The sequence below is a fragment of the Aspergillus chevalieri genome, chromosome 4 (assembly GCF_016861735.1).
Source record: "Aspergillus chevalieri M1 DNA, chromosome 4, nearly complete sequence".
Classification (NCBI taxonomy): domain Eukaryota; kingdom Fungi; phylum Ascomycota; class Eurotiomycetes; order Eurotiales; family Aspergillaceae; genus Aspergillus; species Aspergillus chevalieri.
This window is the reverse complement of record NC_057365.1, coordinates 114,965-141,970: the sequence shown is the minus strand read 5'-3', so window position 1 is coordinate 141,970 and position 27,006 is coordinate 114,965. Positions and strand designations below refer to the sequence as shown.

General features: G+C 50.1%; 11 protein-coding genes across 11 annotated transcripts; 6 read left to right on the top strand and 5 right to left on the bottom strand.

The window, feature by feature from the left end:
- Positions 1–843: 843 nt before the first annotated feature.
- Positions 844–1,398, bottom strand: ACHE_40052S (uncharacterized protein; the record flags this gene model as incomplete). The annotated part of the gene is made up of 1 exon (XM_043278208.1): positions 844–1,398. One exon carries the CDS (start codon positions 1,396–1,398, stop codon positions 844–846), a length of 555 nt encoding a protein of 184 aa, XP_043136010.1.
- Positions 1,399–3,446: 2,048 nt separating this feature from the next.
- Positions 3,447–3,844, top strand: ACHE_40051A (uncharacterized protein; the record flags this gene model as incomplete). Its single annotated transcript, XM_043278207.1, has 2 exons — positions 3,447–3,513; positions 3,564–3,844. The coding sequence occupies 2 exons, from the start codon at positions 3,447–3,449 to the stop codon at positions 3,842–3,844; spliced, it is 348 nt and encodes a 115-aa protein (XP_043136009.1).
- Positions 3,845–6,904: 3,060 nt separating this feature from the next.
- Positions 6,905–8,027, top strand: ACHE_40050A (pectate lyase family protein; the record flags this gene model as incomplete). The annotated part of the gene is made up of 4 exons (XM_043278206.1): positions 6,905–7,242; positions 7,293–7,378; positions 7,428–7,513; positions 7,563–8,027. 4 exons carry the CDS (start codon positions 6,905–6,907, stop codon positions 8,025–8,027), a joined length of 975 nt encoding a protein of 324 aa, XP_043136008.1.
- Positions 8,028–8,141: 114 nt separating this feature from the next.
- ACHE_40049S (putative MFS multidrug transporter) lies at positions 8,142–9,818 on the bottom strand (the record flags this gene model as incomplete). The annotated part of the gene is made up of 6 exons (XM_043278205.1): positions 8,142–8,230; positions 8,280–8,453; positions 8,498–9,019; positions 9,069–9,362; positions 9,412–9,657; positions 9,719–9,818. The coding sequence occupies 6 exons, from the start codon at positions 9,816–9,818 to the stop codon at positions 8,142–8,144; spliced, it is 1,425 nt and encodes a 474-aa protein (XP_043136007.1).
- Positions 9,819–13,485: 3,667 nt separating this feature from the next.
- Positions 13,486–13,875, bottom strand: ACHE_40048S (nuclear transport factor 2 family protein; the record flags this gene model as incomplete). Its single annotated transcript, XM_043278204.1, has 1 exon — positions 13,486–13,875. One exon carries the CDS (start codon positions 13,873–13,875, stop codon positions 13,486–13,488), a length of 390 nt encoding a protein of 129 aa, XP_043136006.1.
- A 1,916-nt stretch (positions 13,876–15,791) lies between these two features.
- On the top strand, positions 15,792–17,009 carry ACHE_40047A (purine-nucleoside phosphorylase; the record flags this gene model as incomplete). The annotated part of the gene is made up of 1 exon (XM_043278203.1): positions 15,792–17,009. The coding sequence occupies one exon, from the start codon at positions 15,792–15,794 to the stop codon at positions 17,007–17,009; it is 1,218 nt and encodes a 405-aa protein (XP_043136005.1).
- Positions 17,010–17,743: 734 nt separating this feature from the next.
- Positions 17,744–18,919, top strand: ACHE_40046A (putative MFS transporter; the record flags this gene model as incomplete). The annotated part of the gene is made up of 1 exon (XM_043278202.1): positions 17,744–18,919. One exon carries the CDS (start codon positions 17,744–17,746, stop codon positions 18,917–18,919), a length of 1,176 nt encoding a protein of 391 aa, XP_043136004.1.
- Positions 18,920–19,323: 404 nt separating this feature from the next.
- ACHE_40045A (cupin domain-containing protein) lies at positions 19,324–19,947 on the top strand (the record flags this gene model as incomplete). The annotated part of the gene is made up of 1 exon (XM_043278201.1): positions 19,324–19,947. One exon carries the CDS (start codon positions 19,324–19,326, stop codon positions 19,945–19,947), a length of 624 nt encoding a protein of 207 aa, XP_043136003.1.
- A 29-nt stretch (positions 19,948–19,976) lies between these two features.
- ACHE_40044S (zinc-dependent alcohol dehydrogenase family protein) lies at positions 19,977–21,134 on the bottom strand (the record flags this gene model as incomplete). Its single annotated transcript, XM_043278200.1, has 3 exons — positions 19,977–20,443; positions 20,494–20,940; positions 20,996–21,134. 3 exons carry the CDS (start codon positions 21,132–21,134, stop codon positions 19,977–19,979), a joined length of 1,053 nt encoding a protein of 350 aa, XP_043136002.1.
- A 1,786-nt stretch (positions 21,135–22,920) lies between these two features.
- ACHE_40043A (glycerophosphodiester phosphodiesterase) lies at positions 22,921–24,076 on the top strand (the record flags this gene model as incomplete). Its single annotated transcript, XM_043278199.1, has 4 exons — positions 22,921–22,993; positions 23,046–23,200; positions 23,259–23,438; positions 23,501–24,076. 4 exons carry the CDS (start codon positions 22,921–22,923, stop codon positions 24,074–24,076), a joined length of 984 nt encoding a protein of 327 aa, XP_043136001.1.
- A 385-nt stretch (positions 24,077–24,461) lies between these two features.
- ACHE_40042S (uncharacterized protein) lies at positions 24,462–26,928 on the bottom strand (the record flags this gene model as incomplete). The annotated part of the gene is made up of 3 exons (XM_043278197.1): positions 24,462–26,608; positions 26,660–26,770; positions 26,829–26,928. 3 exons carry the CDS (start codon positions 26,926–26,928, stop codon positions 24,462–24,464), a joined length of 2,358 nt encoding a protein of 785 aa, XP_043136000.1.
- Between the last annotated feature and the right edge of the window lie 78 nt (positions 26,929–27,006).

Here is a 27,006-nt window from a genome sequence, read left to right as displayed (position 1 = left end):
ATGGGAAATTTTCCATGGCATGGCGTGAACCTTTGTCATCGAAATTTCTATTCCCATGTCTTTATGTTAAAGCATTAAAGTAGCTAACAAGCAGAGTAATATATATATATTAGTAGATAGAGGGAAATATAAAATCCACATAAGCGCAAACATGTATAGTTGATAATTGTAGAGAAATGAAGGAGCAAAAGTGGTGTACATTTTAATGAAGACAGACAGTGAGTGGCAGAATCACCTGACAGGAAGGCAGTAATTTTGCATTTTGTATGAGGAAGTTTTATATGTAGTTATATAGTGATACAAGTTGACTGTAACTATCAGATAGGAGATTTAAGCCTATTACGCCCAAAAACACCACAATTACTGCATTCTTGGCGGCCTGCGTGGTCTATGTTGCTCTTGGTTCTTCTTCTTCTCTCTGCTCTTGATCTTGTTCTCTGACTTTAGTAATTGTTAAACCCCCTTCATTCTAAACAGATCAGTTCGATTCTATAGAAGGTATTGGTGTCCGACTCAAGGAGAGCATGTTTCGAGGTAAACCCCGATAGAGATTGATTCTTTTGTCATGATGATGACAAACTTCATCCCATGTTTTTGATAGCATTAGCACCTCTGCATTGCCGGTGTAATAATTGCTTTTAAATGTCAACAGATTTTACCAGCTTTCATCTAAGGCTATGACAAGCATGGGGCTAACTCCGGCATGATAGACTGTTCCTGGATGATCAATGATGTTCAAGCAGACAACTCGCATGTGGATGAGACCGGCGTCCTCCTGGTAGCATGTCTTCAATTTCTTGAGCCTTAGTGCTAGTTTCATAATGCAAAACTACCATATTCGCTCTATATCATATTCTTAGGATCAACTATACCCCCCGATACAATCTGGTCCGGAATATGCGTCTGCACGACCCCATCCTCACCCAAATACTCAAACCTGGAGTACAACTCAAGCCCCTCCCATTCCAAACTCTCCACACTATTCCAGAGATTGAATGCCGACGAAAATGGCACCCTCCACATCCACCATATTGAGTCCTTTGCCTCATTAACATCTGCCTGTCCTGGAATGAACACCTCCTCCTCTGCGTCCTGTAACATGCCTTCCCATGCTGACTTCTCCATGTAATGATGCATGACCACATTTCCCTCTGCCACAGATCTCTGATCCAGAACTGCAATCCATTCAGCAACTAGACTGTGGTTTCTCTGACATCTGAGATCAGTAGTGCGCTGTTTGGCATATTGTCTGAGGTCCGTGTCGGAGTATCCTTCAAAGCCCGTTTGGAAATCTTCAATAGGTGGGTTGGAGTTTGGGTTGTCGAGAGTGGGCTGGTCAGGATTGCGAACTAGGCTGAAGATGTTGGATGCCAGAGGTGGAGTGGTGCAGTCGGTCATTAGACGATGGATTACCTGTGATCGGGTTTAGTCTGGCATGTCAATGGTGCAGATGGGGGGTGTCGCGGGGTGTACCGAGGCCGGCATTTGGGCCGTGCAGAAGAGAAGTATGCCCGACATGGTTAATATAAAGCGTGAAAGGATTCTGATAGTGGTATGTTAATATCGGTTGTTCAGTTGAAGAGAATATGCGACTAACTATAAAACGAGCTATAGTTAGATGTCACGTTCTGTGTGGGGCCTGACTCGTAGTTAGGCTCAGCGAGGCGCACCGCGAAAGGTGCCCACAGCCCGAATCTGCCTTGATCGTCCCGTCCCCATCACCATCACCATCAAACCCCAGAAAGACAAGATTTCAGCCAAAGATATCTAAGCCCTAACGTTTGACGCTGACTGCTGGGTCATGCTGTGCAAAGGACAGTCCAAAGTTCTGTATGGTCTACCTTCCAGCCAGAAATATTCTTAAAAGTATTGAGAATATTACTAACATTTCTTGTCTCAACCCAGAGACAGCGTGTGGTTCAAATAGTGAAAGCCAGCAACCATCAAGAGCAAGGCAGTGGCGCGAACAAGGATCCCTCCAAGCCAGTAAAACAGGGTGTCAAGCAGTCTCCAGCGGCACACCAATGGAGTGATAACCAGTCCTACACACCGCCAGAAGAATTCCTGTTTGCGTCGAGTCTTCAAGGTAGAAGAGGGTACGTTGAAATATCTTGTCTTCTTCCGACACTCTTTGAAGAATGATATGCTGACTATTCATGAAAAGAGCATATCTTCCTTGCTACTCACCTATTCCAGAACTCTCAGGGAGCTTCCATGATGAACCTGTACAAGGAGTACAATATCAACCTATATGACCCGAATTGCAGCAATAAAGATGATACCTGGTAATCACAGGGTTCACTGGCAACCTTGGTAAAGGTTCTTATTAAGATCTATTCATGAAACTTTTTGTCGCTACTGATTGGGTAGATCACACTACAAGGCGTTTAACAACAACGACAAGAGTGTTTGCAGCAAAAGCAAGTCCTCCTTGAGAAAAGAATCTCTGTCGAGATCTCTATGGGCGGAAATTAGCGTGGTCTCCAATAGGTAATTTTTGCATTAGGGTTCACATACCCTGATTCTACCATGAAGTGAGCCCGGAAGGGGGAGAGACCTGATTGGGAAATTTTCTCGGCTATGAATTGAAATCCCACATCATCTGGTAGCAAAGCTCTTAGGCGCTTTCGCGGAGACTAAGCGGCTTCTGCGCCTGGTTGTCCAGATATTCATTAGTACTTGCATAGACTGTAGATACCTTCGGTCAGGGAAGTAAAGAGGAAAATGATTGATAGTCCTGGAACCAGCTGTAAAGAAACATGGCTTCGGTTGACATGATAGCACCCGTTATTCCAAATGCAACTCTCTGCACTTTATGGGTAGCGAATGGGCGATCAAAGCGGGATATGGGAAATCGTTGATCGAGGTGTAAATGGCTTTCAGGTCTCTTATGTAATTTTGAGCCTGTTGCTGTCTATCAGCGAATGGTAGAGGTCCTCCCAGGATCTTGGTCAGTCTAGAAGTGGGGTGGGGCACTTGGTGACCATAGGGGATTTGGATTCTCGTTTTCAGACATGGTGCAGGCAGAAATAAGAAAGCTTATAGATGGAGATGGATGTGAAGAAGTTGAGATATGGTGAAGTGAAGATACAAGACTGAGAAAGATCATGATCATCAAGTATGGTTCTTCATAGGCAGAACCCTGCCTAGAGCATGTGTCAACTTTTTGCATCCATCCATATTTACGACACCATCTCATCCTCGACTATTTGGACCAAGATTCAATGCCGTCGGATGCCGGTTGTTTCCTCCTATTGCAAATATGGATCTCACAGTTGGAAAATTTCACAATCTTTTTTTGTTGATATGACAGTTACTAAATCGGACTAGCGCGAAACCGGTTCCCCCCGGATTTGCAGTCCCCACGTGCCAATCTGAATCTGACAGCGTTCTTGAAGAATCCTTCGAATGTTGATACAGACCACATTACACATCGACATAGTATCATGTTGCTCCTACGGCCGTTGCCAATTCTATCTCTCGCTATTTTAGCCATATTTGCACTCGCCATTGGTAAGCTATCCCCTTTTCCGCCGGAGATCATCCACGGTTAACTTATCTAGCCGGCCTATTCTTCTACCGCCGAGCCGACCACGATGAATCACACTGTGCAAGTTGCATCGGTTATGCCCTCAAAGTGAACAGCATGATCAGTGATGCCGGGGATAATGTCCGCGGAAATACGCAGTTCTTTCGATATGCAGTGGATAAGGCCTGTGCGGGCCGGTTGCTGGATGGTGGCCGCTGTCTGGAATATCGCAGAGGATTTCTCAGGAATAAAACGCGATTTGCGTATAGAATTGAGGATCCGTATGCAGCTTGTCGGGCTATCAGCGCATGCTAGCGTTGGTCTGTGGCTTACGCATATCATCGAGCATTCGAGCTGCTTGGCCTACGGTTGGAAAAAAAGAACTTCCGTCGGGGGCTGGTCTGTATCTCTTGTAAATAATGACTGGCATATTCATGGAGTTCTGCCCTATTAGATATACTATAGCTTTTCTGTCAACTCACCGGTCTATCAACTCTGTCATAGCAGCGTCAATCAATCGATCCTCCTCTGCTGCAATCCGGGACAACCTCTTCCCCACCAAAGGTATTACTAACAGGAGCATTTGCCATGTGCTGTACAAAAGCATTGAGTCGCTGAATGGCATTATGTTCAAAATCGTAGATTTGTGATGTCCAAACCCTAAGAGCGGAGCCATCGAAGTACGCCTGGAGAATTCTTCCCTTCAGGTTTCCTATAAAAGAGAAGGGTGAGGACCTGAAATTGCATATCTTTCAGTAAGCACTCAATGAAAAGGAGATACGTGGAAGGAAATGAGAGAACTGGTTCTTACCGGGATATATACATGTCCTGCCGAGGACAAGTTTTCCATCCTGGTTATCATGGCGGCCAAAATAGCCAAGGTCTCTCCGCACCAGAGCTCTTCCTCTGGCAGAGCCATGTCTTGCCTCATTACAAGCATAATACGAGGCTGATCTTGAATATCAACAAAGGATGCAGTTGGACCCTACTTTCTTGAATGCTAAAGTTCCGCGAAGGTAGCATCCCCTTCAGATCCCCTATTGATAGAGTAAACATTAGTCATGTTTTCCCATCTTTCCTATTTCATTTTCTCTTGCGCAAGGTAAGGGGCAAACATACCATGCCTTAACCATTTGGCGAGAGATCGAAGCGTGTTCCTACCATGCGATGTTCGCTTCTTTCAATATGAGGTGAACCCCCAGACCGTCTCCTGGGAAAGCATAAAGGCGCTTCGACGGGGGGACGGTTGGCGCGTATATACTCCCAATCAGGTTGTGAACAGATTGTTGGTGGTTATAACTGTCACTACCAGGTGGAAAACTGAGGGGATGGTCATGGATATCTGGGGCTCTGGGGTCGAAGAAACACGGGTTTGGCACTCTGTCATAGAGCCCATTGTCCTGCAACTTCAACTCTGGAATAATTCCCAAGTTGGAAGTGAAAAAATTCAAAACGGGAGGCTGAATCTTGATTCGTTCGTAGATTACATTCAGGTTACTGAGATAGCGATCAATGATTTGCTTCCTGGTAGCCAGTGATGGAATCACTGGGAGACCGCCGCTGGCCCGGTTCTTTACAGCTTCATGCGTTTACAAGAGGGAATAATGGCTGATTCACTTGAGATCAAGCAAAGAACACACGATAGCAATGCTTTGAGAACAGCGGCAGCTACTCTGTTGGCACGGTTTGAACAAGAGGAAGGACGAGTTCCCGAATGCGGATGACGGATCAATCGTTAACGCCTTTATTATCGGACTTCTGGATCAGGCAGCGAAACCTCAAATGCAACCTGTCCGAATGGACACTCAACAGGGTGCCGTTATAAATTGGATATCAGGTGAAAGGCGATTCATGGCCTACACGGATGGCAACCCTCAAGCCACAAGTGGGGAAGACAATCCACGCGGTAGTTGAAGCCAAAAGAGGCATAAGAGTCAACACAATTATCGGGGATCGTCGGGATGGTCAGGAATGAACACCCTGCTGTATTCAACAACTAGTGGGTTCCATATCTGTCTTGTGATTCAAAGCTCCCTTATCTGATACTCTTCATAGCTAGCCTCCAATCGCCATTGATCATCACGGAGTTTACCTTGAGTTCTTTGAGCGCATACAGTCGAATGTACTTGCGTATGTCGGTGTCTGAAGAGTAACGAGGACCAAAGACCTGGTGCTGACGACCGCAGCACAAGTGCCCAGAAACGAAAGCTGAAAGAACTCGAGGCGCCACTCTTGCATTGCCGACCATATCAAGAGTCACATCGAGATGAGACCCAATGGGAATGCACATCCCACCATAGTCCTCGAAACAGGATGGTCAGAATTTCGACAGATCTACAGAAACCAAGATATGTGGCTCAAGAGCAAGATGAACCGGCAAATCAATCCCGGCTTTGCAATGGGCCAGCTCCGCCTAGAGCTGGCCGCCAACAGCAATGACCGAGCGGGGCTTCTGAATGGTAGAGCGGATTACACCATATGATACGATGGTCAAAAGGGGGGCGTGCCTCTTCATGATGGAGACCGAGTGATGGGGTATAAAAGCCTGGGAGCTGTACCTGTGTTTGCTCCAACAAGAGGTAAGCGACTTAAGGCTACTCAACACGCCTTGGATCATTTCAATCATATATCGTGTTTCCCAGACTCGATTTTTATGAGTCGGTTTTGGAATTACAAAAACCAGAAGAGCTAGTTAGGGACAATGCCCTGTCGTTATGATCTCGTTGTACCCTCGAAGACTCATCGCCGAGGATGTTGAGGATAAGGCTACGGAGTTGCTGTTGGTATAGCAGCGTAATTTTTGGGATCAGTCAGAGCCAATCTATTGACCCTCCTGTGTACTAATTGTGAAGCTTTGATACATACAACTAATGTACTCTTTCGTGGCGTTGAAAGAGCTCTACTCCGTACTCCGTGTCCAGTCAACCAGTCCAGACTCTACCCGGAACATGTTTATTAATCTGCCTTTACAAAATACGCCATGAATCATGCCATCACTTTATTCCAAAGCAGAAATCTCCTGACTCAAGCGCCAAGTTAAGCCCTACACCTGAAACCCCGACACGCTTGGCGGACGAACCCCGAAACGAACAGCGCCGACAGAACAACCACATCGAGCAAGTCTTAATATCACCGCATTTATATCGAGGACGTCGGTGATTTACGGTCTTGTTGGACGTTTCATGCAGATCAATTCCTTCTCACATTTGCATCTGCCAAGAACGACATGTCTCAACGCTTTGGCGCCGGTGGGAGTATAAAGCCCTCTGCTCGCCCGGCCGGGTTTCTGGCTATCCAACAGCCTCCGTTCATTCCCTTTTAATTCGTTTCTTGTTTGAATTCAAAGTCTGGCACTTTGACCTTCCCTTTGTTGCAATGGCAAACTTCAGATTTCTCGCGGCCCTCGCTACGGGCTACCTCGCTTCTCTCGCGCTGGCCGCTCCCACGCCAACGGTTAACCATGTTAAGCGTGCCAGCGTCAGCGACGTTGCTCACGGCTACGCCAGCTTGAACGGCGGCACTACTGGTGGTGTCGGCGGTACTACGACCACCGTTTCGTCGTACGCGGAGTTCTCATCTGCTGTGTCTGGTGACGATGCCAAGATCATTTATGTGGATGGGACTATCAAGGAGACGGCTGATCAGGTCAAGGTTGGAAGTAACACGAGTATTATTGGTAAGGACTCGAGTGCTATGCTTGAGGGTTTTGGCATGTAGGTTTCTCTCCTCGCCGGATGTAGTGAGGATGTGCTGATGGGAGTAGTATGGTCAAGGAAGCTTCCAACGTGATCATCCGGAACCTGGGTGTTAAGAAGGTTCTGGCTGACAATGGTGATGCCCTTGCTGTCCGTAAGTATACCCCCCTAGGAAAGCAGGAGAAGAGGGGCTAATGAAATAGAAAAATCCACCAACGTCTGGATCGACCACTGCGACGTCTCTTCTGACCGTGACCACGACAAGGACTACTACGATGGCCTCGTTGATGTATGCACCCCCGTATACCAATCCAAATATTATGGACTAACACGACCAGCTCACCCACGCCGCCGACTACGTAACCGTCTCCAACACCTTCATCCACGACCACTGGAAGGCCTCTCTGGTCGGCCACTCGGACAGCAACGGCGACGAAGACAAGGGCCACCTCCGCATCACCTTCAACAACAACTACTGGTACAACCTGAACTCGCGCGGCCCGTCCTTCCGCTTCGGTACCGGTCACCTATACAACAACTACTTCGAGGACGTTAGCGACGGCATCAACACCCGCCAAGGTGCGCAACTGCTCGTCGAGAGCAACCAGTGGGTTAATCCCAAAAAGCCTTTGTACTCGACCGATGACGGATACGCGGTTGCCAAGGACAATGACTTTGGCGATGGCGAGAACGCTGCTGAGGAGGGCACCCTGACCAGTGTGCCCTATGACTATGACCTTGTTGGACCTGGGAAGGTTCGCGATGCGGTCTATGGTACCGCCGGCCAGACCCTTTCCTTCTAAGCGACGGCTGCGAGGTTACATTCTTTGTATGGAATTTGTCGGTAAATCTGCAGGACAGTTAAATTCATTGGCATGAACTTTCCTCCCCTCCTCCCATTGTAAAATATGGAACGCTTAGGACTGTTCTTGCACTTCATCACCAGGATCCCAGGTAGCACTCAGATTCACATAGGCGTTGATCGATGATGCCAAGCAGATAAGCGCTAGGTATGTTAGTGACAGTCATAGTATGGTGAAAAATGGGAAGCGTACCGAGAACGCAGCACATCGCGTAATAGCCACCCTCTTCCACCAAAACTCCAGATAGTAGAGGCCCAATGAACGATCCGAGCGTCCAGCCCATACTAGAAATCGACAAGGCACGCGAGTATCCGCCATTGGGACCGAATATACCGGGTTGTTTCGATTCGATTTCGTCGACGGCCACTAAAAATATTAGACGGAACATGAAAATAGAGCAGATGACATACTGGTAGCTTCCATGGTCCCCGCTCCATTCAGAGCACAGATCGTTACACCAATCAAAGCCACGGTGACTGAATAAATAATATGTCCTCGGTCACCTTCGTTAGCCCAGGGAAATCGCTCATCACCCGGAACACCAAGCAGCCAAGTCAAAGGTGCTAGCACCAAAAAGCCAACCGTGATTGGGTGACGCGTTCCCAGACGGTCTTTGATCCAGCCCACTATCGGACTCAGGGGAATACCCGGACTCTGGAGGGCCACGAAAAGCAACCCGGTTTGCGTACTGCCCCAGCCAAATACATCACGAACGTGGAGAGGGAGTGTAGTGTCGAAGCTGGCGGTCAGAATCGCGAAAACGAGGTAGCTGACTGCCCCGGCAACGAATTTGCGATGCTGGAAAAGGGTAATATAAAACCGCAGGCCAGTTCTTTCGCGCATCCTGAGCTGAATGGGTATCACCTCAGGCGGTTGCGGTTGGAGAAGAGGCGCATTTTCGGGGTCCGGAAGGTGATCCACATCTGTGGTTGCTATATATTGTTAGAACTTGTGTCCGCCAGTGGATATACAAGTACTTACCAGGTTTCTTGCCCTTGTCTTTAGGTCGCTCCAGCATCAACAATCGGAGGAGGATGTCCAGCACGATAACGATAAACGCGCTCGACCAAGCAACCCAGTATCCTCCAAAGTCAAAAAGGATACCAGACAGCATTGGACCGACCGATGTGCCCACCGCTACCGCGACAGAAATAATACCGTAAACTTTGCCCAGATGCTCCTGCTTGACAAAATCCGCGATCGTCGAGAATCCTATCACCCACATAACGGAGCTAGCCAGCGCCTGAACCAACCGACCGATGAAGACGACCACCGCTAGTATCGTCAGTGATTGTCCCTAATTTGGTTTTCTTCCAGAACCCACCAGACGTTGCAACGGCCAAAGCGAAAGTCCCAACCAAGCAGACGACCAACGAGGACAACAGCCATACTCGCTTGGTGCTTGATTTATCCGCGTAATGGCCGATAATGGGGCTGGCGATGACGGAAACAAAAGCGCTCTGGGACAGCAGCGCAAAACTCACGCGCTGAGTGTATTCAGGGTCCAAGCCGATGCGGGTTTCGATCATATAAGGCAGGATCGGGACGACGAAGGTATAAAGGAAGGAATCTATGAGGCGCAGCGACATCAGCAACCGTCACTTTTGGCCTGCAGTCAGAATAGAACGCACCGGTAAAAAGAGCCATGGCCATAGTAGCGACGATAAAGGCCGTGGAGGAGCGCCATCGCTGCCCCCAGGCCGGTCCTTGCGACAACGAAGCGGATGTCATGGCGCAACTGGAGCGAGACAGCGACACAGCATGGAGGGAAAAGAAGAAAGACGAGCAGAGTCCTTTTGTTCTTTTTGGAGCGCCATTTTTTTCGTGATTGATGAGCTGAGCTGCGGCTGACAGAAACCAACCGAGGCGGATCCGATCGGTGGGGAAAGACGCAGGATTTATTGATGTGATTCGGAGAGACGGGGTTCAGCTCAACAAGTGTCGAACTGGATCTGCACAGCTGTATCTGTACTGCTAACAGTGTGGAGGTTGTCTGGAGTAGAAGTACAAGTACGCTAAGAAGAGGTGAAGTACACTGCGACACGTGATGTACAGATCAGGAAATCAACTCGATGTCTCTACACCCACTCTCACTCCTTCTCTCTGCCCCAAGTCTTCAAGACCTCTCCCTGAAAGCCACTCAGACCAATTCAGCTCATGCAAACGCGTGGATCCTTGCATACCACATACCGTATTTGATTGGGTCTGCATATGTACTTGATTTTCTTGACGCTTTGAAGGCTTTGCCTTTCCGTTTGAGTGCTCACCCCTCGCCGCTTTTTGCTCACTGAGTAAACCTGAGCAGCCTGAGTAAAGCAGTCTCAATAAAATGCACCACGCTAGATTTCAACTCATGTCTGTTTTCTTTCGTATTGCTCCTGACCGCTATTGCTTCTTAAACCCCCCTCTCTTCGTCAGAGCGCTGGCATCATCAATCTGAGGGTCAATTGTGGCCATGTCTTTTGTCTCCCGTCAAATTATCTAGAATAAGCTCGGGTGAAGTTCCAGTCCGCTTCTGGGATCGATCTGTGTCCAAGGAGCATGCTCCAAGCTCCCAGGGACATAACTGGGCCCCTTCTGTTATCTTTCTAGTCCTTTTCTTCGCCCCAAACCGCCTGTACGTGCAGGACTTTCGAGCGGAGTGCTCTCCTTGTGTTTTCAGAGCAGGGTGGGTGTCGCTTAAGCTGTGTCTGAGCTCAGGCTACCCTCTGCTGGTGTCAGACCCGCCTCTCGGACCAGTGGCCCTACCGGAGCGGATTTCAGCATGCCAGTAATAGCTCGGGCCTTTCAATTGATCATCAGCTGTATACCCGCTAGCCGATGCTTTTGGCCCTGCCACCAGAGCTCTGCTCCATATAGGACCACTGACTGCACCGCTGCAACTTGAACCTGACGAGCCAGTCCTAGGGCAAGTCCATGACTTTAGCATAGGCGTTGCACCTGGGCTTCTGCTGCCCGCGCCTTGTGGATGTAGGTTTGATAGTGTGCCTTCAGATTTAGGCCGGAGTCAAGCCAGATACGAAGCCATCGGGTAACGTCCGAATTGAAAAACACTTGGTGACCATCTACTTCTACTCATGCTTGTTGGATCTGGTCTTTCAGCTTCCGGCTCCGTTTACGAGTAAGCAGGATTGCTTCTGTCTTTCCCACATCAAACTGGACTATGTTATCATGCCCCCACTCAATAGCCACCTTGGCCGCTTTTTCTAGTTCATCAGACTTCCTTGTCAGAGTGTCCTGAGGCAAGCAGAGCTATATAATCTGCAAAAGAAAGAGACTGGACGCCAGTCATGCTCCTCTCGATCACATCAAACACATCACTGAGGTAGATGATGAACGAATAGGTGACACTGGTGAGCCCTGTGGCACCCCCGAGTTAATTGGGTGTGCTGGGCACTGTGTTTGTCAATCTGCAGCTGGACCCATCTGTCAGTCAAGAAAGACTGCAACATCGGATCAGGCCCCCATCCAGGTTGAACTCGATCAATCGATTTATCAGTCGTCTTGGGTTAACATGGTCGAATGCTCCCTTTACATCCAGGAACAATGCTCCCACAAGCTGCCGGTGCTTCCAGGCCTCATGGGTATTCTGTATTAGACATGCTACTGCATCGATTGCAATCCGTTGCTTGCGACTGCCCATCTGTCCCGGGTGTAATACTCCCATAGTCTCACAGTGGTGCACAATTGCATCTGCCGCTATCTTCTCAACCACCTTCCCTAAGCAGTTTAGTAAGCTAATCACCGGGTAGGCCTTCACAGCTGTGTAGTCTGGCTTATTGGATTTCCTTAACAGGATGCCCTTTGCCACCTTCCACACCGGTGGATATGTAGACCCAGTCGGAAGCATTGTTGGGCTAGAGCAACGATTCTGGGCTGTCCCACTCCTATAATAGCCGGAGAGCCCGGAAGTTCAGCCGATCAATTCCTGGAACCTTCTAGACCGCCTGGTAAAATAGTGTCGGTTTAACGATTCCTTCACCTACTTGGCCATCCCAGGACCCTTGTAGGATCTCGACCTCTTGGTTGATGACATCTGGTGCCTGGGGGAAGGTTGTCCCCCGAATCAGGGCCTCCTTTCCATCAATGGAGCTGGCAAGTTGTCCCTGTTTTCCGTGCAGTGTTGGGGTTGTTGCGATTGCCCTGGGCTTTGTATGGATCCATATAGCCTCCCCAGCTACGGCTTCTGCTGAGCATATGTCTCCCAGGTAGGGCTGAGATTGTGCTCTCATTTGCCAGTCTAATTTGGCTTCTTCCAGGACCTGTGAGTTAGCTTGAAGTGTCTGGATCTGCCATCTTGTTACAGTTTGTGAAGTTGCCGCGATTCCTTGCTCCAGTGAGGTCCATTCCATAACAATCGTTTCATGGTCTGAGCCATTTGGATGCTCTTGGTCGACAATCCACATCTCCAGAGGCCCCATACTGACCGTAGTCATGGCTAAGTCGATAATTGAAATCCCTGGCGTTCTTTTTGGTCGAGTGGAAATTCCCATCTCATTGTTGATGTAGAGACCTGATTCATCTATCAAGTTCTCTAATGGTCCCGCGTTCACTCGGGCTCTTGCAAGAGGGTTCCATAGCGAGCTGTGGGCTTTGAAATCTCCAATGAACAGACATCTTCCCTCAACAATCTGGTCCCACTGCACATCCTCTAGCGCTCTCCTCTGACTCTTACTCTCCCCGTACCAGCAATGGCCAATTCCCAGCCATTTGTCATAGCAGTTGGCAATTCGGGTTCTTCGTACTCTTTCTCGGGCCCGATTCAGCTCCCATACATCCATCACCATGAAGTATGGGTGATCAAGGAGGTCTGTAGCAGTTGATATACGTCCATGTACTTCATCAAGAAGTCATGTACACAACTCAGAGTCGTTATCAGGGACGAGTAATCTATTTCCTTTTAGCAATAAACTACCACAAGACAATTCCAGATTGATTTGCAGAAATGTTCGTGATGATCGCATTCCTCTTCGTTTCAACTAGTCCTCTCCATACAGATCTCGTTAGCCAGGAATAATAGACTCCAAAATTCTCCTCTGAGCATGATCCGAGAGACCCGCTTCACTGAGCAAGCCCTGAGTGATCACTGACTTCTGGCCGGTGATAGGAATTACTCATTGAGCAAGCCCCTGAGCACCCCCATAAAAGCGGCGGCATCAAGAAGGAAAAAGTCCCAGTGGCTATAGAAAGTCAAGTTCGTATAGGACCATATGTACTACTACCGCAATCATGCAATTAACCAATCGATGCTGACACAGACCTGTACAGATGTTTGTCCAACAAAATAGACGCGAAACTCGTTGAATATGTACATGACTTGAATGTTATCGTAACGCAACGTGAACTCGGATATCAATCAAGATACAAAAGAGGCGAGGAAGAAAGGAAGGAAGAACAATCACAGCAAAGTCTCTTGATGACAAGCCAGCTTCCACTCTCCGTCCGACCCTTGACTCCACGTCGATGACCCCGTTGCGTTATACACCTCATTCCCCTTGGTGGCCGTAATTTTATAGGTGATGACACCCGCCATCAAGTCCAGAATGATCGTCCGTGCATCCCCTAACGAAAACGAGTCGAATCGGTGAAACGGCGGCTGTACAAGATCCTGGAGCGACGGGTCTGACCCGTCAAGGGTGACGATGGGCATCTGTGGGAAGATGAGGTTGGCTTCGGGGCTGCTGAGTTTTTCTATGGCTGGAGCAGGGTCGGCAGAGGTGAGGGCTGTCCAGAGGGCACGCTCACGGACGAGAAGGTCATCGCGAATTCGTTCGTGGATGCTGGGCATGATGGTCTAGTACAGTCAGCTTTGCCTCCTTTGGGACGATGCACTCTTACAGATAGGTGTGTCTGTCTCAACTATTGTCTTCACGTGTCTCATATGATCACCAAAGCAAACAATACAGCTAACCATATCAGACCGTCTAGTTTATATACCCCGTACCTGGATCTTGCGGGCTGACGTCATGGGCTCGGCAGGCATTGCATCAGGCTATCCGCGGTTGTTGGAACCAATTCCGTCCACGGCTCACCCTTCTAAGAATAGAGGGCTGCATCATAGGGGCCAGGATGGCCGCAGATTTATTATCCGTCCATAGAGCGAGTACGCGACTCGGGTATCGAGATTTAGTGCCATTGTATGCAACTAACAATGGCCATTGCCCTGTGGAGAAGACAGACTCGGTATGGTACATGATTCTCCACGATTTCTACCGAGACTGATGTCAGGGCTTATATCATATCCAAATTCTGTGCTTCGGCATAACTGCCATCCAATTATTATCCACTGGATCGACGGAGCAGAGCCAATACAGCCCCGGGTCCAGCATGTTATGTTAAGCTAACCCCCGGAGCACTGTAGACCTTCGGGAAAACCGTCGAGTTGACACGCTCTGCATCCCAGTGCGAAGAAACACACTCGTTCCATCTGGAATCGAAAAGGAGCTCGTTGTCAAAGTCTTCATCGCCTCTGTCCGGCGTCTTTTTATCACAGACCTGGAGACTGTTGATTGTTGGTTTATCGGAGCCCTGTGCTGTGCGTACCTCTACTTAATAAGCATGCAGAATGATATTTTACAGTTGCCAAAATTTCTGCCATGATTATTTTGTACTCAACGCTTCAAATACTGCAACATCTGCACGCATACTCTTCTGCTGAATGATGCACTGGAAACATGGACATGTTCTTCACCCGTTGTAGGCCAACCGGCTACTGTCAAATGTGTTTCTAAACGTCGCGCGGGGCTGGTTGTCGCCATTTGTCTCGAGCCTAGGAAACACGTAGGCCGCGATGGTTTGTATCAGACGAATGAATGGTTCTTACAGATTAAAGTCACACCCGAAGGCCCAGCTATGCGCATGTAGATGAATCTGTCACCTTCGAAGAAAATGCCAGTCATATGCAGAGGCTTTTCGCTTGGGGAAAGATCTCGACCCAGCTCCCCGCGTCCTGGATTCAATCGGGTCTCAGTTCTCAGCAGAGGGACTGCTAGATCTTAGCCATGACTTCAGCTATCTCCGGGTTTTTATCGCCCTGCTGGACGCGTGCACGGGTTTCAAGTCAATTCTGCACCAAACGCAATTGAGTCTCTACGGTCGTTTGCTGACAAAACTTCAGTCCTGTATCTTCAATTGAGGTAGAGACAAGTTACGGCTTTGGGAACCCAATGAGTCCACAGATCTTTTTAAACGCAGTGAAGATAAGAATGGTTGCTCTGATGGCAGTCAGGTTGACTCCGATCTTATCTACCATGGGAGAAGACAAAGAATGAGAAACAGGCATGAAAGACTACAGAGTAGGGAATCTACTTATCTCTCGATATGTACTACATCAAATACATATCCCCGAAACATAGCCGAGATACACCAGCCAAACTATGTACTCCGCAGAACTCTTATCTGCTAAATGGAAGGAAATTTCTACGAATCCGTGAAAATTCTACCGGTGGATATTCGGAGTAATAAAATGGAGCTCATATTAGCCTCTTATTGGCCTTACCGTCAAAAACACCGCGATAAGCAAATTCAGGAACCACTTTCGGTACTCGGACCATGTGCGATTAGACGATTCTAGCATATTAGCTAGCAAGATGACCGGCGGAACCCGCCGCTCAATGGCTCTAGCTAGAGCTAATATAAATCGCAATAACTCCCTTGAAATGAGGTTTTTCAGCGCGATTCCCTGTACCCCTCCTCATCGGCACAATGCGTCTCCCCTCCCTTAGCGCCGGGCTCTTGGCTGTCAGCTCGCTGTGGACTGCCGTCTCAGCTACCCCGGGTCATGGCGTCCAGCTGACTGGCAAGCATAAAATTACTCCCAAGGTCTTTATCGTGTCCATGTTTGCTCCAGAAGCTGAGGCTTGGTGGGATATTCCTGAATTCAACCTGTTGGCGCACAATATCACGGTCCCAGGTCTGTCGCCTCTCTTCCCGGATGTCCACTGCACGGCCGACTACAGCGTCTGCCAGCTCGTCACCGGTGAAGGCGAGATCAACGCCGCCGTGACCCTATCCTCGCTTCTGTTCTCTCCCATCTTCGACCTCACGCACACCTACTTCTTCGTGGCAGGCATTGCCGGTGTCAACCCGAAGGTGACGACGATCAACTCGGCGACTTTTGCGCGGTACGCCGTGCAGGTTGCGCTGCAGTATGAGATCGACCTGCGTGAGCTGCCCGACAACTGGACGACCAGCTACTTCCCGCAGGGCGCCCAGAAGCCATTCGAGTACCCGACCTCGATCTACGGAACCGAGGTGTTTGAGCTGAACGCTGACCTCCGCTCGATTGCGGCTTCGTTTGCTCGTCGCGCGAACCTCTCCGACTCGACCGCTGCTCAGGAATACCGCGCCAAGTACACTACCGACGATGAAGTCTATGCCGCGGGCACTAAGGCGCCGTCCGTAGTGGAATGCGACGTCACCACCACCGATGTGTACTTCAGCGGCAGTCTGCTGAGCGACGCCTTTGACAAGACCACCAGCGTGCTTACAAACGGCACTGGTGTGTACTGCTCGACGGCTCAGGAAGACAACGCGACTCTGGAGGCTTTGCTGCGCGCGGCCAAGCACAACCTCACCGATTTCTCGCGTATCATCGTCATGCGCACGGGATCGGACTTTGAGCGCGGATATGAAGGCCAGTCTGCGCTGGACAACCTGTTGTACGCAGACCAGGGCGCATTCGAGCCTGCAGTGCAGAATTTGTACAACGCTGGTGTGCAGGTTGTTCAGGGTATCCTGCGCGGGTGGGACACCACCTTCGCTGCTGGCGTCAAGCCCAGCAACTACATCGGTGACATCTTCGGTACTCTGGGTGGCAAGCCGGACTTTGGGCCTGGAAGCGAGCAGGCGAAGGAGGACGCTGGGGCGTTGACCAAGCGTGGGATGGGTCTGGCAAAGAGAAGCCGGAGCGTGCGGAGGTAATTGCCTCAGACATACACATACCAATGTCAACTGGTCTGCAAGGGATTTCGTGTATATAACTCCGCACACTGTACACCAATAAAAGTCCTTGATATCTGAGTTTATTTGCATATGCATTACCGAGGATATGTTTGTTCCCCCAGATAAGCAACTAAATCCGGGGTACATCTTATAATCATGACACACCGATGTAACCTCCCGCACAGGAAGCTCTTCGCGTGGCCACTCATGATGCGACGTTGTTATCTTGATAGTAACTCTGATAGCGAGCTGCAGTGTTTTGCTATCCGTGCAGAATGTCTTATAAGACGCTTGGGCCTATGCCCAGTACTCTGGAAGTAAATTGTCACCATGGCTCCATATACCCCGGACGATAGCAAAATTGCCAGCCTTGAAGCCAGCAAACAAAACAGTCATGATGCCGAAACTGTACCCGGAGTCGTCGAGGATGTCGTCCAGGTTGTTGACCATCAAGCGGAGCGTGCGCTGTGTCGACGGTTTGATCTGCGATTGCTTCCGATACTGGCGTTGATGTGTGAGTTGAGTGTATATCTCGGATTCTACACAGGAATGGTGCTGATGGTGTAGACCTCTTTAACGCCCTCGACAAAGGAAATCTCGGAAATGCAGAGACAGACGGCCTCAGCAAAGACCTCAACTTCAAGCCCAATCAGTACAATTTGCTGCTTTCCATCTTTTTCGTCCCGTATGTGATTTTCGCGCCTCCGCTGGCGATGCTGGGAAAGAAATTCGGGCCAGCGAGGGTTTTGCCAATCCTCATGTTCACCTTTGGCTCGTTCACACTGTTATCTGCCGCGGCATACAACTTTGGCGGCCTCTTTGCTATCCGCTGGTTTCTGGGAATGGCTGAATCGGCTTTCCTACCACTTGTCATTTACTATCTCACCACGTTCTACCGACGAGGCGAGCTGGCGCGACGACTAGCGATATTTTACGCAGCATCAAACATCGCCAATGCATTTTCCGGTCTCATCGCATTCGGTGTCTTCCAAATCAAAAACTCCAATATTCCCAACTGGCGATACCTCTTCATCATCGAGGGCGGCGTGACAGTTCTCCTCGCCATCTTCGCATACTGGTATCTTCCTCGCAGCGCAGCCGAGGCAAAGTTTCTCTCCGAGGAGGAGAAAGCGTTGGCCTTCCATCGCATCCAAGTCGATTCCAGTACAGTCGTCAATGAGCCGTTTCGCTTCCGCGATGCGATCCGCATCTTTCTCCATCCTAGCACTTATGTCTTTCTGTGTTTGGAAATCTGCACAGGTGTTCCCATCCAAGCTGTCAACTTGTTCCTGCCTCAGATCGTGCAGCGACTGGGTTTTTCAACCGTCAAGACGAACCTGTACACCGTCGCGCCCAATGTAACCGGTGCCGTGATGTGCGTAATTCTCGCCTTTGCGTCTGACTTCACTCGTCTTCGCTCCCCGTTCATCGCGCTGGCTTACCTCCTTACTTTCTCCGGGTTTATGATTTACGCCTCCATCGACAACGTGCACACGCAGCTGCATCTCGCCTACTTTGCCACCTTCATGATGACATGGGGCACTTCCGCGCCGTCCGTCCTGCTAAGCACATGGTACAACAACAACATCGCGCACGAAGGCCGCCGTGTCCTTCTCACCAGTATCGGCGTTCCACTTGCGAACCTAATGGGCCTGGTCAGTAGTAATGTCTTCCGCAGCGAAGACAAGCCCAAATATCTCCCAGCGTTGATTACGGTGGGAGTGTTTGGTGCGACGGGCGCAATCCTCGCAGGTCTCCTGGGAGGCTATATGTGGATGGATAACGTGAGAAGGGATCGGAGGGACGGAGTGAAGGCTCGGGCGATTGATGTGCCTACGGAGAGGCTGAGGGATGGGCCAGCAGCGGCTGAATTTCGGTGGTTCTTGTAGTATATATATCTCCATCTGTGTAATATATCCGTGCGGATATGTTGGATTCCGCTTGAATCACAACTACGTATATATACCTTTCCGGTTCTTATTCTATGGCATTGTTTCTCTTTCTTCTGTGATGCCATTGGCAACATAAACATCAGAAACCAATTCCGTTCTCCGTACGGAATGGTCGGCATCGCACTAGCGGTGAGCTGAAATTGGTCTATGCAAGATAAACTATTCAGCCGCACGCTATTGCAGAACTACACACATAGCTCGAATAACTCAGAGCTGAAGGTGTAAGGCCAGAACATGCCCGAGGAATGCCGCCAATCAAGGGATGTCGCACAACACATACTTAAACCCGTGTAACCCGCGTTATACCCTGTATATATCCATCTCACCACCCCACCGTCACCATGTTTCTACCAACTATCCTCCTCTCCTCGATCTCGATCCTCAATCAGATAACAACCACAATGGCCACTAACACCGACACCAAGCAACTCTCCCCACTCCCGAAGCCAACCCGCTTCATCACGAGTCATAACTCTGATGCGAAATCAGTCGTCCACACCGAAGATGCCGCTACCTGGACCAACCTCGGCGACGAGATGGGCTTCTTTGTCCCGTACACCACGTCCCAATTCCCCGTGGACATGAACAATGAGACGGACATCGCACAGAACAGGGAAGTTACCTCTTCGGGAAAGCTAGGCCTGGTCAACCCTGGCGGCACTGTGTGTCGGTACGTGGATTTCGCGCCGGGCAACAAGCCCGTCATGCACCAGACGGTCAGTTTGGACTACGGCATCGTGCTAGAAGGGGAGGTTGAGATGATTCTAGACTCCGGGGAGAAAAAGCTGCTGAAACGGGGAGATGTCGCTATCCAACGGGGCACGATGCATGCATGGAAGAACCCGAGCCAGACGGAATGGGCAAGACTACTGTTTGTCCTGCAGGCGAGTGAGAACGTTGTTATCAATGGAAAGGCGTTGAGGGAGGATATCCCATCGGACGCAAACATCCAGCCGAGTCAGTGATCTCGTTCAGGCTATGTACATGAGTTATGTTATACAGTAATGACAACCTTGCCAAAGTGGCTTCCGCTGTACAAGAAGTTGAAAGCCTCCTTGGCCTGGTCGAAGGGAAACACCCGGTTCACCACTGGCCGGATCTGGTGCTTCTCGTAGAATCCAATCATCTCCTCGAATCTGTCCTTGGGTCCGTTGATGATGCCCTTGAGGGTTACATTTCTCCGCAATGCAAGCACGTTGACGTTTGTGCGGTCATCCGGCTCATCCACCTTGCCAGACAGATAACCGATGCAGTCAATGAGACCGCCAAAAGCAATGCAATCGAAGCTCTTCTTGAGTGTCTTTGCGCCACCAGTCTCGAGGACGATATCTGCGCCGTGGTTGTTGGTCATCTCCATAACGATCTTTTCCCAGTCGGGGTTTGTGCGGTAGTTGATCGTGTAGTCGGCGCCCAGCGCCTTTGCTTGGGCGAGTTTTTCGTCGGAAGAGGAGGTAATAATCACTGTCACTGCATTAGTATATCCCGACCCGTAGTAAGCAGAAGTGACACACCCTTAGCCCCCGCAGCCTTCGCAATCTGCAACCCTGCAATTGAAACACCACCCGTTCCCTGCAGCAACACATACTCCCCCGCACCACCATCTTGCCCCATCGGCCGCATGCCATTAATCGACATCCAAGCCGTGACCGGCGCAATCGGCAACGTCGCTGCCTCCACATTACTCAGATACTCTGGCGCCTTCACCAATCCACACGCGGAGAATACCCTATGCGATGCCAACACGCCGTCCAACGGAAACCCCAATCCCGAGGCGAGTTCCTTCTCGGTGACCTGGCCGGTCAGGTGATCGGGGAGGAAGGGAGAGAGGACGCGGTCGCCGGTCTTGAGAGTCGTCACGCCGTCACCGACCTGTATGACTACTCCGCACGAATCCGAGCACGGGACGATGGAGTCATCCTGGCCAATGGATTTGTGATGGGTGTATTCGCCATTGCAGACTGCTGCAGTTAGATCACATTCCTGTCCCTGCTTACGGGGCAACTGTCTGCTTACCTTCTGTGTCACGGTAGTTCAGCGAGACAGCGCGGATCTCCACGAGGACCTCGCCTTTGCCGGGTGTGGGGATGATGTCCTCCTGGAGGTGCAGCGTATCGAGACCTTTCAGGGTTGTCACCCACTTTCTGACGGACATGATGTTGGATAGTGTCTTCAATTTGCACTCTGGGTATGTTTAGGAAGTGAAAATAACAGTTGGGAACATGCTGGTCATGGTTGGAGACAATTAATAATGTCGGAGGTGCCCCACTAAAACAGAAATTACATGAATCATGCTTGATGGTGGAGAGGACGTTAAGTCTAGTCATGCTCAGTCATCTCAAAAAATATGGGAAGAGCCTTCCCTTTAGCTTCATGACATGTGCCCGTATCTCATACATCCTATGCTTATCACCCTTCCGAGCTCGATCAAGCAAGCCTCTCAAGAGCACATGAGGTACAGCATATCAAGACCCTTCAGGGTCGTCACCCGCTTTTCAAATGGACATGGTGCTGAGTCGTGTCTTCAATTCGTACGGAGTACTCTCGTATGTTGAGATAGCGACAATAGGAGTTGGAAACATGGCGGGAAGATGCCATGGTTGAAGACGATTAGTGAATAATTTTGATTCCGTAAAAAGTACAGAAGTCAGGTTGCACATATCATAGCCATGCCAATTTGAGCCTCCCTTGTCGTTTCATGTTCTCTACCCGCGTCTCATACATCTTTTCCTTCTCAGCCTTCCGGGCATAATCCAGTTCTTCGCACGTGTTTCTATCGACATACTCCCAAGAATTCTCCATCACTTTCCAACTATCAAGCCGGTGCCGGTTTCACATCACATACGCCCATGCTCGTAGCGATGCTTGTGAAGGTAAGAAGATGAACTCACTACTGGGCTGCGAGTGGTGTGCCCAGCGCCAAACTTCGGGCCCATTATCGGGGCCCGGATACCATGATTTGGGGGTGTATTCCTGCTCCGGTTCACTCTCGATATATAACAGAGTGTATCCCCAATGTATAGATTCTTGTAGACCTTTAGCGAGGCACAATGGGTTGCTTTGTTTATCACTTTCTGAGGCAAGGAGTTGCGGCGTTCTTCAGGGGTCTTTGCTTCTGCAAAACGGCGAATGTGACTGAGCCCGAGAGACGTATGATACTGCTGACAGCTTTCGTTGGATGCATTGCCCACAATTGCTAGAAAGCGGACCCAGTTCGGCACATTTATCCCAACTTCTTCGAATACCATTCAATTTTAGTTTGATTTACATGAAACTGAAGCTAGTGGAAACCATACCTAAATCGAGAAACCCGAACAAATAATCATGGATAAAAGCAAATTGCTCATTCTCCCACGGGGCAAAACGCGCAAAGTATTCGTCACGTCGGTTTACATCAGCACGCCAAGGGTTAGACAGCGTAAGCAAGGCTAGCAGCCCTGCAGGTACAGACGAGATGATTCCGAAAGGAATAGGGAGTGGCACCTCCGGCCAGCGGAACTGGCAGAGGAATCTGGAAAGTACGAAGCGTGCGTATCAGGGTATCTCACTGCTCGAGCTTGCTAAATAACCAACGGAAATACCCAGGTCTGCGGGGGCGAGAAAGCGCTTCCGTCTGGGCTTTATTAGGTATCTCCAATTGGAAGAATATCGTGAACATATCGTAGCTGAAAGAACGTTGACAACTAGGCAAAGGGGATGTATTTGGCTGCGCAGGAACACAAGGATGAGGTTGCTAGAATGAATAACAGCTTCAGCAGCTGAATACCAACTATTTCATCTGCTATCGTTGTGTCTGTAAAGTGTACTCCGTAGAGTAGCAAGTCCAAAGTGACAGTCAGCCTTACTGGGGAATCATGTGATTGACAACGGATCTACGCTCTTATCTCCGGCTCGTCCCATTGCAACATAAACAACTCTCCAACATCTTATCAACTACTACAATGATCTTCGACATGGAAGAACAGCATCAGAAGAACCCTCCGTCACAAGAAAAGCCATCCCCAGACTCAACCAGTATGTACACAACAATTAAACCCACGAGGCAGACACACCGCTAACCGTCCAGCCACCGATGCGCCGCAGATAATCGCCCATCGAGGCTTCAAGCGAAAATACCCCGAGAATTCCCTATCCGCATTCAAAGGCGCCGTCGAGGCAGAGAGCAATGCGATTGAGTTGGATCTGGCGTTGTCCAAGGACGGTGTTGTGGTGATATCCCATGTTCGTCGACTAGGCATCTACGAATTCGCGACAGTGCCCAGTGTACTAACGAGGACAGGATGCATCGCTGAAACGTTGCTTTGGGGTGAAGAAACAAGTCGCAAACTGTGATTACGAGTACCTGAAAACTGTGACCATGATCCAGGAACCGCATGAGCCGGTTCCACGGTTATACGAACTACTCCAATATCTGGCACAACCGGAGGCGGCGCATATTTGGGCTTTTCTTGATGTCAAGGTATGTCCACCTACATCACCTGGATCTATACGGAGTGTTATACAGTGGTACTAACGGGAAAGCTCACAAACGACCCCGTCGCGATAATCCCGCAAATCGCCAAAACCATCGCCTCCGTCCCTCCCGCAGAGAACAAACCATGGCACACCCGTCTCATCCTCGGCTGCTGGTCTTCAGCCTTTATACCCCAGTGCATCGCCCATCTTCCTGAATTCCCGTTATCGCTCGTTTGCTTCGATCTTCACGCCGCGCGTCGTTTTTTCCCGCTTCCCAATCTGGTCGCCTACAATGTCAATCAGCAGGTACTAATGGGTCCGTTGGGACGGGGCTTCTTGGAGGATGCGCATAAGGCGGAGAAGAAAGTGTTTGTCTGGACTCCGAACGACGAAAGCGCTATTCGGTGGTGTATCAGGAAACGCGTCGATGGCGTGGTTACCGATGATCCCGAGCTATGTCGGCAGCTCGTAGGTACAACGGACCCGTCTGCTGCATCCGACGCGATCACGTTTAGCCAGAAGACTGAGATCCTGACCATTTCGCTACTGGTTACTTTGTTTGGGTGGTTGTTTAGACTCAAGTTCCTGCCCAAGGTGAAGGTTGACGTACCACCGAAGGCCAAGCCTCCTTCAGTGCATTGATCGTGAATACAGGAAAGTATATTGGTATAATAATTATCATGGATACGGAGGAAGATGATATGGGACATTGCTCCATTAAATATTACCCATGCCAACCTGACCTTTTGTCTAATCGCCGCCGTTGGACCTATACATAATACCCAAACATTACCGACATTATATACAATAGAAGGCATGGTATACATCAGACTGAAACACTCCAACCAAACGTGCGCAAAAAATAAAGAAATGGGTATACATGCACGAAAATAACTCCACTAGGAAGGTATAAGTCAAACCAAGAAACGAAAACTGATGTACCGGATCAGTTAAAAATGTAAAGATAAAAGAAAGCCGTCATAGACAGTAGAAAGAAAAGGATTGGTCAAATGGTCGGAAAGTGAAATCATATCATCATCAACCTGGTTGTCCTTCGCTCCGGGAATCGCTTCGCACCAGGCGGAGGTCCATACGCAGGACCGTACGCAGGACCAAATGCACCAGGAGGTCCCAAGAGATCAGGGCCCATGGCAGGACCCATAGGAGCGGGTAAACGTCGTCCGGGGCCAGGCGGGAATGGAGGACGGCCCATCGGACCCGGACCCATTGGACCAGGAGGTCCATACGGATCAGGCGGCCGCGACAACGGCGACGAGGGCATTGTGGGACGGCGGAATCGAGGCGGAGGCACGGATGCTGCGGCTCTGCGGGCGTCGCGCTCGCAGTAGACTTGTCCGTTCCATTCGAAGTATTCGCCCTTGAGGTTGACATTGCAGGTGCGACAGGTGAGACAATCGGGGTGGAACTTGCGGCGGTCGCTGGGGCCGCGGCCCATTCGTTCGTCGGTTTCCAGATACTGGCCCTCAATACCGGAGTTGCAGGTACTGCACAGCGAGCCGTTCAGCTCGTGGTAGTGCTGGGCGCAGTAGGGCTTGTTCTGGAGGACGTAGAAGTCTGCTGTCTGGAACGGAATGCGGCAGTAGCAGCATGCGAAGCAATCGCGGTGATAACGGCCTGTCAGTCTACCATCCGCCGATGACACCGACTTGCCAAAGATGGCCTCGCCGCATCCACGACAGCGGCCCTTGGAGCGTGGGGCACGAGGTGGTGCGAGTGCAATGGCCTCTGGTCGTTCCTTCGCTGGTGATACGGGTGATTGTTCGTCTGAAGGAGAATCGACGGAATTCTCAGAACGCGGAGACTGTTGATCAGAAACAAGAGACAAGCTTCCTTGAGAGAGAGCGGGGTCCGTCGGTGAATCTGGGGGTTGAAGGAAATGAGGAATCTTAGGCGGTTCGAGAGGGCTACCTGCCTGGGAGGCCTCTTCCAGCATCAGGCTGCGAGGTACCGATGATGGCTGGTCGTAGTGGTGCTGGTTTTCCTCGACAACAGGCCCGAGCCTGCTAGCTTCCGATGCCTTGCGTCGCGATAAGCTTGCTTCTGATGGAAGGCTGGACAGAGAAGTGCCGCTCCGTGATTCAGAGGGAGAGAACTCTGAAGAGACCGTAGAGCTCTCTGTAGAATGGCCTGCATCATCCAATCCTAGCGCACGGGCAAAGTTCGACACGGAACTTCCCCCTTCACTGGCGTCGGAGTTTTTCCTCCGATTACCTTCGTCAATCGAAAGGTTATTTGGGTGCAAGTAGTGGTTGGAACCCGACGGTTGATGCACGCCATGATACTGGCCGGTGAATGGTTCCCTGGAATCGCGGAATCTGTCGACAGACGGTGCAGGGGAGTGTGAGCTTTGAGATGGTGATCGCTGCGAATAGAGCTGTGCAGACCGGCTATCGGAGCGGGAGTGGAAAGAAGAGAGATCCAACTGTTCACTATCGCTGGGACGATGGATTGCGGCCTCGCGATTGCTCTTCTCTGAAATCCCAAAGTCGAACCCACTGTATGACGAATCATGCTGCTCATTATGGTATACTGTATCTTCCTCCCCGTACTCTTGATGCGTTGGGTTCTCGGTTAATGTCTCGAGAGGCGCGGATCTCGATAGCGGCCCATCATCCAAGAATGCCTGCGGATCCCGAGCCATGCTTCCAAACGATGGTCGTCGACTGGACATCATCGTCGACCGCTTCGATCCAGTGTCGTACTTAATGCTTGCCGTTCCATAGCTGCTCCTGCTGTCCACTGAATCGCCGCGTCTGTGGAAGAATTCTGGGAGCGGTGCAACGTTGTCAGCGACATCGTCAACAACATCGTCATCCTTTGGAAGTGGTGGTGGTGGTGGCAGCGAACGCTCTCTTTCAATGGGACCTGGTCGCGCGCTCATGGGGCCTTGATCCATATCCGCATAATGAGAGTGTGGTATCGAAATCGGCGGCGCTGAGCCGAGAGGTTGCATATTGGCCAGAGCACCCGGTCGTCGGCTAGACATTGAACGTGGTAACGGGAATGCTGGAATGCCATTACCCCATTCAGGTGATGGTGGTTCAGAAGAAATTGGTATTGTGTTGCTTCGCTGCAGGCCGCCGTATGGAGGGCTTTGATTCGAGTTGGAAGCATCCTCGTCATTGTTTCCTGTTGCTTGCAAGAACGGACGATCTGAACAGTGTTAACCGCCTGTCATAGCAAGAGAATGTTGGATTCACTTACTGGCCACTAAAGGATCTATCCGCGGCAATGGTTTTTCCCATGAATATCCTGGTGGGGGAGTAGGGTCGGATTTCGGAGGAGGTGCTGGGGGCGTTGGCGAGGGTCCTCGGTCTATACGATCAGTACCTATACAACGACAGAGGCAAAAATAGATGAATAATGGGATTACCATTGACGCAGACATGATCCCCCATGGCAGAAATATCGACACCAACGCCGCAATTAGAGCATTTTATTGTGGGCAGAATGCCCGCATCGAGGGCAGCCATGTCGCCGACTGGTACTGAAGATGTGACGTCTCTTAAAGTATGCTAGCTATGGTCGATGCATGAAGAGTGACATCTGCC